At 42.2% G+C, this 10,646-nt stretch overlaps 1 protein-coding gene and 1 pseudogene across 1 annotated transcript in view; both read left to right on the forward strand.

Moving 5' to 3' along the window:
* The window catches only part of SKA2 (spindle and kinetochore associated complex subunit 2), a 1,094,818-nt gene extending 1,085,612 nt beyond the window's left edge, over nt 1–9,206 (forward strand). The window contains exon 4 of the mRNA XM_027774248.1: nt 8,512–9,206. Coding sequence (XP_027630049.1) covers nt 8,512–8,580 — 69 coding nt within the window. The 3' untranslated portion in view covers nt 8,581–9,206. The remainder of the gene's footprint in view (nt 1–8,511) is intronic.
* On the forward strand, nt 7,316–8,128 carry LOC102502705 (zinc finger Ran-binding domain-containing protein 2 pseudogene; annotated as a pseudogene).
* Nucleotides 9,207–10,646: the final 1,440 nt, after the last annotated feature.

A 10,646-nucleotide genomic window follows, 5' to 3' on the forward strand; every position in this document is an offset into this window, starting at 1 on the left:
TGCTCACTGGAGAGACAGAGAGACAGAAAGCAAAATATCATCCCCCAAGGGGAATGGCTACACTGCAATCTCTTCTCCTCCATTCTCCTCTTGGGATCTTGGGCACAGACACACATGCCCAGCATGAGTTTTAAGTCACCAGGTCCAGGACTTGAACTGTGGTCCGCTATGTGGGAGTCCAGTGACATAACCATTATGCCATCTGCTGGTCCTGAAAATAGCATTTTTATTTTTGTGTATGTATGTGTGTTATGAACACTTTAACATAAGGATAATTCTGTCTCTATTTGCTCTGCAACTTTTTCCCTTGGCACACACCTTGGAGCTCTCTGTATAATGGTACATGTAGTGCCACGTCGTTCTTTTTACTTGCTGCGTAGTATTCTATGATATGGATAGATCATATTTAGCCATCCTTAATTGTCGGACATTAATGATGTTTCTAAAAGTTTGTTACTACATACATTCTGTAATAACCAGCCTTATACATGACCACTGGGGCACACAGGAAGGTGTTTCTCTAGGGCAGGTCCCAGGAGGTGAAACTGCTGGGTCACAGGATATATGCATTTATAATTTTAATACATACTACTGAGTGTCCTCCAAATTATACTCTTGCTAGGAGCGTATAAAAGACTCCATCTCCGTTTCAGCCCTAATGGGCAAAAGCTCTTAACCAAAGATTATGAATGATAAATAGCACATGAAAAGATGCTTAAAGCCATTAGTCATCTAGGAAATGTAATTTAAACCACAATGAGATACCATTATAAACATATGTGAATAGTTAAAATTTTAAAAAGAAACTGATAATAGCAAGTGTTGGTGAGAATGAGAAGCATCTGAAAGCCTCATACATTGCTGGTTGAAATGTTAAAAGGTGTAATCATTTTGAAAAATAGTTTGGCAGTTTCTTACAAAGTTAAACATTCTACCATAAGATCCAGCAGTTCCACTTTTATTTACCCAAGTGAAATAAAACCTACATTAACACAATGACCTGTGTGTAAACATTTGCATCAATTGCATTCATGATTACCAATGGAAACTCAAATATCCTTCAACTGGGGAATAGATGAATAGAAATATACTTTAGTATATTCATACAGGGAGTACTACTCAGTGGTAAAAAGGAATAAACTATGATACACAGAGAAACAGCATGGATCAATTGCAAAGTAACTAAGCTGAGTGAAAAAAACAACCAACCAAAGAAGTATGTGCTGTGTAAGCCCATTTACATAAAAGTCTAGAAAACTGGGCCAGCAGTGGCATGGAGGTCAAGGGGCTGGATCCTGTATGGCCAACTGTACTATTTGAGTTCTGGGCCCAGCAACTTGAAAATCACACCAGGCATGTATGTGTGCATACCCAAGATCCCGAGAGGAGAATGAAGAAGGGATTGCAGCATGGCCATCCCTCCAAAGGGCTGATTTCTCACTTTCACTCTCTCTGTCTCTATCTCTGTCTCTTTCTGGCAAGTGCATATGCCTTATGCAAAACTGAAAAAGAAAAAGTATGGAAAATGCAAACTACTCAATAGTGACAAAAAGTAGATGAGTGGATGTCTGGGAACAGGAACTGATAGGAAAGTAAAGCAGAGTAAGGAGGGATTACAAAAGGTCAGGAAAGAGACTTGCGTGTGATGGAAATGTTTGACATCTTGATTGGGATAATAGTTAGTTTTCTTATTTAATTTTATTTGTTGTTGTTATTTTTAAAAATTTGCTTTAGGGTACATGTGCTCATCAGAGAGAGACAGAGACAGAGAGAGATAGAGAGAGGGAAAGTGAGAAAGCAAGCCACCAGGTCCAAGACTTGAACTCTGGTCAGCCATGTGGGAGGTCAGCACCTTAACCACCATGCCACCTGCTGGCCCTTGGAGTGATAGTTTTAATGATATTCATACACTTACTAAATAGTACATTTTAAATAGAGCTGGTTAAAAAAAAAAAAACTACTTGCCTCATTGAACATGATTAAATTCCTCTATGAGAAGTTATAACTTCCTCAGTCAGTTTACAAACTGTGATGGTCAGATTTGTGTCAGCTTAGCTATACTATAGCACTCAGTTATTCAATCAAACACTAACCTAGATGTTTCTGTGAAAATATTTTCTAGTTAACATCTACGATCAGTTGATTTTCTGGAGAGATTATCTTCCATAATATGGGTGGTCTATTACATTGATGGTATTATGCTGACTGTACCTAGTGAACAAGAAGTAGCAACTATTTTTTTTTTTTTTGAGAGGTTTTTGCTATAGGGTGCATGCGCTCGCTAGAAAGAGAGAGAGAGAGACAGAGAGACAGAAAGCGAGAAATCACCCCCTAGAGGGGATGACCACGCCTCAATCCCTTCTGCTCCATTCTCTGCTCAAGATCTTGGGCACACATGCACACGTGTCCAGCGTGAGTTTGAGCCATTGGGTACAGGACTTGAACCGCAGTTGACTACATGGAAGTCCAGCGACATAGCCACTACGCCAACTGCTGGTCCCGAAGTAGTAACTATTTTTGACATATTGGTAAGAGCTTTGCATTTGAGAAAGCAGGAAATATGAAAGGAGCCTTCCACTTCGGTATTGTGAGCGGGTTAAGGCTTCCCTTCTTTCTTTTTTCTTTTTTTTTGGTGGAGTTTTTTGTCTTAGGGCACTTGTGCTGCCAAAGTGAGAGACAGAGACAGTGAGAGGGAAAGTGAGAAAATGAGAAAAGTGAGAAATCACCCCACATGGAGGATGGCCACACCACAGTCTCTTCCTCCCAGGATCTTGGTATGCATGCACATGTACCTGACATGAGTTTCAAGCCACTGGGTCCAGGACTCAAACCACAGTCAGCCAGGTGGAACTCCAGCAATGTAACCGGTATGCCATCTGCTGGCCCCAAGACTTCTCTTCTAAGGTATAGAAATAAATTGTTTCACCTGGCCCTTCCTATAACCAAAGCAAGAGCATAATGCCTAATGGGCCTCTTTGGATTTTGAAGACAATATATTCACCATTTGAGTGCACTACTGAGTTATGCATTTTCTTTTTTTAAAATATTTTATTTAACTTTATTATTATTATTATTTTCCAGTTTGATCAGAGAAAGACAGAGAGAGAGAGAGAGAGAAAGTGAGAAAGTGAGAAAGCACATCACCGGGTCCAGGACTTGAACTGCAGTCAGCCATGTGGGAGTCCAGTGCCTTTAACCACCATGCCGCCTGCTGGCCCTGAGTTATGCATTCTTAAGTAGTCTGAAAAGCTGCTGGTTTTCAGTAGGTCCTGACAGGAAAGGCACCAAAATAGGTCCAGGCTGTTGTGCAAGCTGCTGTAAGTCATATAATCTAGTAGATTTAATGATGCTTAAAGTGCCAGTGACAGATAGGGATGCTGTTGGAGCCTTGGGCGAGCACCTATAGGTAAATCACAGTGCAAGCCTTTAGGATTTTATCCTCCACAGATAACTACTCTTCTTTTGACAAGCAGTTTTTGGCTTGCCACTAGGCCTTAGTAGAGACTAAATGTTTAACCATGGACTACCAAATTACCATGTAACCTGAGTTGCCCATTGTGCCATAAAGTTGGGCATGTAGAGCAGACTACATTATAAAATGGAAATGGTATACAGGAAATCAGACACAAGCTAACCCTGAAGACACAAGGAAGTTACATGAAAAAGTGGCCCAAATGCCCATAGCTCCTGTTCCTGCCACATTATCTTCTCTCTTTCAGCCTGCACCTAAGTCCCCATGGGGAGTTCCCTAAGGTCAGGTGGCTTACAGATGGCTCTATAAACAGATAATTTGCAGGTACCATCCAAAAGTGGACAGCTACAGCACTACCTGGGCTGTCCTTGAATGACAGTGGTCAAGGTAAATCCTCCCAATGAGAATAACCAAGCAGTGCACCTGGTTGTTCATTTCTCTTGGAAGAAAGGCCATAGGTATTAAGTCTATGCCAATATTGGAGCTGAGATCAATGATTTGGCTTAGACAGTCAGGAACTTGGAATGAACATGATTGGAAAATTGGTTGACGAGGAGCTCCAGGGCATAGGCCTGAGTGTGGTGGGTATGGGGGGAATATGAAGATATTTGTGTCTTATATGTATGCTCACCAAAGGAGCAGAGGAGGAATTTAATAATCAGGTGACTGTGGATACCAGTCAGCCTTTCCTCAGACACCCCTGTCATTGCCCAGTGCGCTCATGAACAAAGTAGCCATGGTGGCAGGGATGGAGGTTATGCATGTGTTCAGCAACACAGGCTTCACTCACCATGACTGACCTGGCCACAGCCACTGCTGAATGCCTGTCCTAACAGCAGCAGAGACCAGCACTGAGACCCAGCACCATGCCCTGGAGTAACCAGCCAGTGGCTTGTAGCAGGTTGATTATACTGAACTACTTTGGTCATGGAAAGGGCAGTACTTCATTCATATGAGAACAGTCACTTAGTCTGGATCAGGATTTACTTTCCCTCCACATAGTGATTCTGCCAAAACCGCCATCTGTGCACTTTCAGAATGCTGTATCCACCACCATATTTTTCCACCCAGCACTGATAACTGATGAACGAACTCACTTCATGGCAAGTGAAATACAGCAATGGACCCAGGCTCATGGAAGGTACTGGTTTCCCACCATGTTCCTTATCACCCTGAAGCAGCTGGCTTGATAGAAAGGTTGAAGGGACTTTTGAAGACCCAATGACAGAGCTTGGTGGCACTGCCTTGCAGGACTGGGGCAAAGACCTTCAGGAGACCATATATGCTCTACTGGTGCTGTTTCTCCCACAGCTAGGATTCATAGTTCCAGGAAATGAGAATGAAAATGGAATGACACCACTCCTCGTGATCCAGTAGTAAAATTTTTGCTTCCCATCCCTGTGACCTAATTTCTGATGACCTCGAGGTCTTCATTACAAATGGAGAAATGTTTTTACCAGGAGACAACACTTACTCCATTGAACTGGAAGTCAGGTGTGCCACCAGCCATTTTGGGTTCATCATGCCTCTGAATCCAAAGGCAAACAATGGAGTTACTTTACTGACTGAGGTGATTCTCCTGAATACCAACAGGAAATTGGGCTGCTAACATAAAATGGAGAAAAGAAAAACATGTCTAAGATATAGGAGATCCTTTAGGGCATCTCCTAGTACTGTGACTCTTAGACTAAAGCAAATGGAAAACCATAACAACCCAATTGAGGTAAGACTTCTAATTGCCCAGACCATTCAGGCATCAAGGTTTGGAAGTATCCCTTCCAGGCAAAGGTCTACAACCAGTTCTGAGGTGATTACAGAGGACAAGGGAAACATGGCAGCGGCAGTGGAAGAAGGTCATTATAAATACCAGCTACAACTGTGTGGCCAGTTGCATAAATGGGGACTGTAATTATTATGAGTACTTACTCCTTTATTGTTATGAATGTCTATTAAAATATGTGAAAATAATAATCGTTTTTTTTTTTGGAGAGGTTTTTGCTATAGGATGCGTGTGCCTGCCAGACAGAGAGAGACAGAGACAGAAAGCGAGAAATCACCCCCCAGGGAGGATGGCCACACCACAATCCCTTCTCCTCCATTCTCCTCTCGGGATCTTGGGCATGCATGCACATGTGCCCGGCGTGAGTTTAAGCCACTGGGTCCAGGACGTGAACCGCAGTCGACTACATGGGAGTCCAGTGACATAGCCATTACGCTAACTGCTGGTCCTTATAATAATCTACTCTTGAATACCACAAAGGTTAGGGGCAATGACCCTTGCACAGTTGAAAAAAGTCCAACTTTTGACTCCCCAAAAACTTAGCTACTAATAACTACTATTGACCAGAAGTTTTGCCTATAACATAATTGATCAACACAGCTTTTGTATGTTCTATGTATTACACACTTTTTCTTATAATGTAAGCTAGAAAAATATTAAGAAAATCATAAGGAAAATACTGACATAGTGCTGTACCATATTTTCTTTCTTTCTTTTTTTTTTTTTGAGAGGTTTTTATTATAGGGCGTGTGTGCTCACCAGAAAGACAGAGAGAGACAGAGAGAAAGTGAGAAATCACCCCCCGGGGGGGATGGCCATGCCACAATCCCTTCTCCTCCATTCTCCTCTTGGGATCTTGGGCACGCACACACACGCACCCAGCGTGAGTTTAAGCTGCCGGGTCCAGGACTTGAACTGCGGTTGACTACATGGGAGTCCAGCGACATAGCCATTACGCTAACTGCTGGTCCCTGTGCCATATTTTCCAATATATGTATTGAAATATATCCACCTATAAGTGGACCTACAGAATTCAAACTCTTTTGTTCAAAAGTCAACTGTGTATGTATTTTGCCTTCTTCTCTCTTTGATTCCCTTGTCATCTAACATAAAACATATTAATAATAACTAATTTCACATCACATTACTGAAGTGACTAGATTGTCAAGAAGAGTGGACATCACCCTAGGACTTTGAATCTGAGGGGAAAAAAAATGTATTTTCGGTTGTGCACAGGGTAACTGTCATGGGCAGAAGTATGACTTTGTCATTGCCTCTATGTGAAGATTAGTATGGTTTAAGGAGATAAGCATGGCTGCCAAGTTAATGAGATGTGGACTGTGACAGAGTTTTCTGTCAATTTGGCTAGACTCTAGTATCTAGCTACTCGAAACCTAATCTAGGTATTTCTGGGAAGGTATTTTGTAAACATAATTCACATCTACAGTCAGTTAATTTTAAATAAAAGAGATTATTCTGGGAAGAAGGATTGGCCAGGCTCATCCAGATGAAAAGGCTGAGGTTTCCCTGAAGACAGACTATCTGTGGACTTTAATGTCACCTCCTGTCTGAGATTTTTCAGGCTTCCCTTCCTCACTGCCTGCCCTACAGATTTCAGACTTGCCTAGCCAGCCCTTGCAACTGCATAAGCCAATTCCTGGCAAGATAGATAGGTAGGTAGGTAGGTAGATAGGTAGGTAGATAGATAGATAGATAGATAGATAGATAGATAGATAGATAGATAGATAGGTGATAGGTACATAGATAGGTATCCTAGTGGTTGTATTTCTCTGGTGGAACTATGACTGAAACACAAACCATCTGAGAAAATCTGGCATCTCTTCATTACCAAGGCTTGTTTTTGACTCAAAGGGGTCACCAAGCACTCACTAGGCAAGGCCCCAAAACAACTGGGCAAATCTCAGGAGTAAAAAAGATTGTTCTGATGGAGGAATCAAATGGGTGGCTAACCCAGGGCAGCACTCCTCAGTGTTCTGTCTTTCAGGGCACATTTTTATATATTCTAATCCTTCATGTCTATTGCACTATCTTCACAGAATTGGAATTTTATGTAGCTACTTCTAAAAATGTTCATTATCGGCTTCCTCCTGTGAAGATGTAGCTGTGGGTGACTGTGGTGGTGGCTTCCAAGATGTCGACCAAGAATTTCCAAGTCAGTGACGGGGACTGGATTTGCCCTGACAAGAAATGTGGAAATGTAAACTTCACTACAAGAACCAGCTGTAATCGGTGTGGTAGGGAGAAAACAACTGAGGCCAAGATGATGAAAGCAGGGGTAACTGAAATAGGAAAGACACTTGCCGAAAAGAGTCGAGGCCTGTCCAGTGTTAATGATTGGCAATGCAAAACTTGCAGTAATGTGAATTGGCCTAGAAGATCAGGGTTTAACATGTGTAATACTCCAAGGTATGCTAAATTAGAAGAACGAACAGGATATGGTGGTGGTTTTAATGAAAGAGAAAATGTTGAGTACAATAGAAAGGGAGGAATCTGATGGTGAATATGATGAGTTTGGACATCAAAAGAAAAAATACAGAGGAAAGGCGGTTGGTCCTGCATGTATATTAAAGGAAGTTGAAGATAAAGAATCTGAGGGCGAAGAAGAGGATGAGGATGAAGATCTTTCTAAATATAAATTAGATGAGGATGAGGATGAAGATGGTGCTGATCTCTCAAAGTATAATCTTGATGCCAGCGAAGAAGATAGTAATAAAAAGAAATCTAGTAGACGAAGTCGCTCAAAGTCTCGATCTTCACATTCACGATCTTCATCACACTCATCCTCCCCCTCAAGTTCAAGGTCTAGGTCCAGGTCCCGTTCAAGAAGTTCTTCCGGGAACCAGCAGTTAGCGTAATGGCTATGTCGCTGGACTCCCACGTAGTCGACCGCGGTTCGCGTCTCGGACCCGGTGGCTTAAATCTCACGCCGGGCGCGTGTGCGTGCGTGCCCAAGATCCCGAGAGGAGAATGGAGAAGGGATTGCGGCGTGACCATCCCCCCTGGGGGGTATGTCTCTCTCTCTGTCTGTCTGGCGAGCGCACGCGCCCTATAGCAAAAACCTCTCCAAAAAAAAAAAAGAAGTTCTTCCAGCTTGCAGTCAAGATCTCGTTCCAGTTCCAGAAAATGTTTGAGATCTCGTGGGTCGAAATCAAGTTCCAGAAAGTTGACTCTGATCTTGATTACATTCAGTAGACTGGAATATGAAATGAAGACCAATCACCTTGATTCAGCAGGCGAGCTGGCACCACTGACTGAAGAAGAGAAAACTGCAGCAGACCACTTAAAATCTCACATGCCAGATTTATGAAGCAATGGAATTGCAGAGTGGAACTCTACTGGAGAAGAGAACAATTCGAAACTTAGGAAGATATCTTTTAACACTTGATGAGTAGAGGTGGGGGGCTGTGAAGGAGGAGGTTTGGCTTGAGACTAGACAGTAAAGCCTTTCAAAAAAGAGGAGACTATACAAAGTGCAGAAGCCAGGATCAGATGTGCATGTCTATAGTCCAAGACTGGGGAGGTTGAGGCAAAGGACTGTTAGTTTGAGGAAAGTGAGAAGGTACCCCAGCAACATAGCAAGACCATGTCTCAAAGAAAAAGAAAGAAGGGCATATATACTATTATATATATGTATATTGAGTATACATACATGTAATCTTATTTCAGACAACAAATTCCCTTAATACTATTCTGTATGTTTTCTTTTTATTTGCCAGAGGGCCTGTGCACTGGGTGGGGGGAGGCAGTGTGTTGTGGGGGGAGCATTTTTCTTCAGTTATCTTCTAAATATTGCTGCTTCTCCTCAGTCCCCTTAAAATTATTCTCTATGCCCTTATCAATGTATTATTTGTTCCTCAACGAATAATTTTTTTTTTAATTTGCCATAGTGCAGGTTTGCTTGCCAGAGACAGACAGATAAAGTGAGAGTGCACCCTCCCAGGGGGAATGGCCATGGATATTGGGGCACGCACTGACATTTTCAAGCTGCTGGGTTAGGAACATGAACCACGCAGTTGGCCACATGGGATCCAGCCACATCAACAGTCACACCATATTCTTGCCCTCCCAAACCTGTTTGTGGATGACTCCTAAATATAAAGTTTATCAGCTCTGGATCCACATTTCCAATAAAACCTACTACCTGAATATTATAATTGAACATGTCCAAAATACTTAGTGAGTTTATTATTTTCCTGATGGCCACTGTCCTGTTGGCTGGAATTGAAACCTATGCAACCATTGCTTCCCTTTATTTTCTCAGTCAATAAAACTTCTGATTTTGTCTTTGGAAAAAAAATGTTCATTATTAACAGTCTCTGCAAGGAGACAATAGCATAACATTAACTGCATCTAAGGAGAGGAATCCAGTGGCTGGGGGACAGGAGTGGGAGGAAGAATTTGCACTTTTTGAACTTTTGGAACATTGCCTCATGTGAGTGCATCATTTAGACTGGGGGACTGGCACACTATAGCCCATAGGCTAAGTCCCACTCACCGCTGGTTTCGAGTTTGATTGGGATATAGTCATGCTCATTTGTTTACACACTGTCAATGGCTGCATTCATGCTACAGTGGCAGGATTCAGTAGTTGTAATAACTATATACGAAATGTTATATGGTCCATGAAGCCTACAATATTTATTCTTTGCTCTTTACAGAAAAAAAAAAATTCACCAACCTCAACTTAGTTTTTTTTTTTTTTTTTTTTCCTAATTAGAAAGGTAAACTGAGGTCCAGGTAGTGGCTGGTGGTTAAGCTAGCTGGATCCCACATGGCTGACTTCACAGTTTGAGTTCTGGACATGGTAGTTTGAAAAACACACCGGTGCATATGCATGTGTGCCCAATATCCAAAGAAGAGAATGGAGAAGGGATTGCAGCAGGGCCATCCCCTGTCCCCTATGGGGTGGCCCTTTCTCACTTTCTCTAGAGCCCTACAACAAAAAATAAAAATAAAAAAAGGTAAACAGACATTAAAAAATGTTAAGTGTACCAAAAGAGTTGAAACATATCCACACAAAACTTATATGTAAATGTTCATAGCATCAGCACTGCTCCCAAATGACCCAAATATCCCTCAATTGATGAATAAACAAAATTTGAAATAGCCATACAACAGACAATTACCCAACCAGAAAAAAAGTAATTAAGTATTGGGACCAGCAGTTAGCGTAATGGCTATGTCGCTGGACTCCCATGTAGTCAACTGCGGTTAGCGGCCGGTGGCTTAAAACTCATGCTGGGGGCCCGTATGCTTGCGGGGCCAAGGTACTGAGAGGAGAATGGAGGAGAAGGGATTGCAGCATGGCCATCCTCCCTGGGGGGTGATTTCTCGCTTTCTGTCTCTCTGTCTGTCTCTGTCTGTCTGGCGAAC

This window comes from Tupaia chinensis, unplaced genomic scaffold (assembly GCF_000334495.1).
Source record: "Tupaia chinensis unplaced genomic scaffold, TupChi_1.0 Scaffold000416_1, whole genome shotgun sequence".
NCBI classification, from domain to species: Eukaryota; Metazoa; Chordata; class Mammalia; order Scandentia; family Tupaiidae; genus Tupaia; species Tupaia belangeri.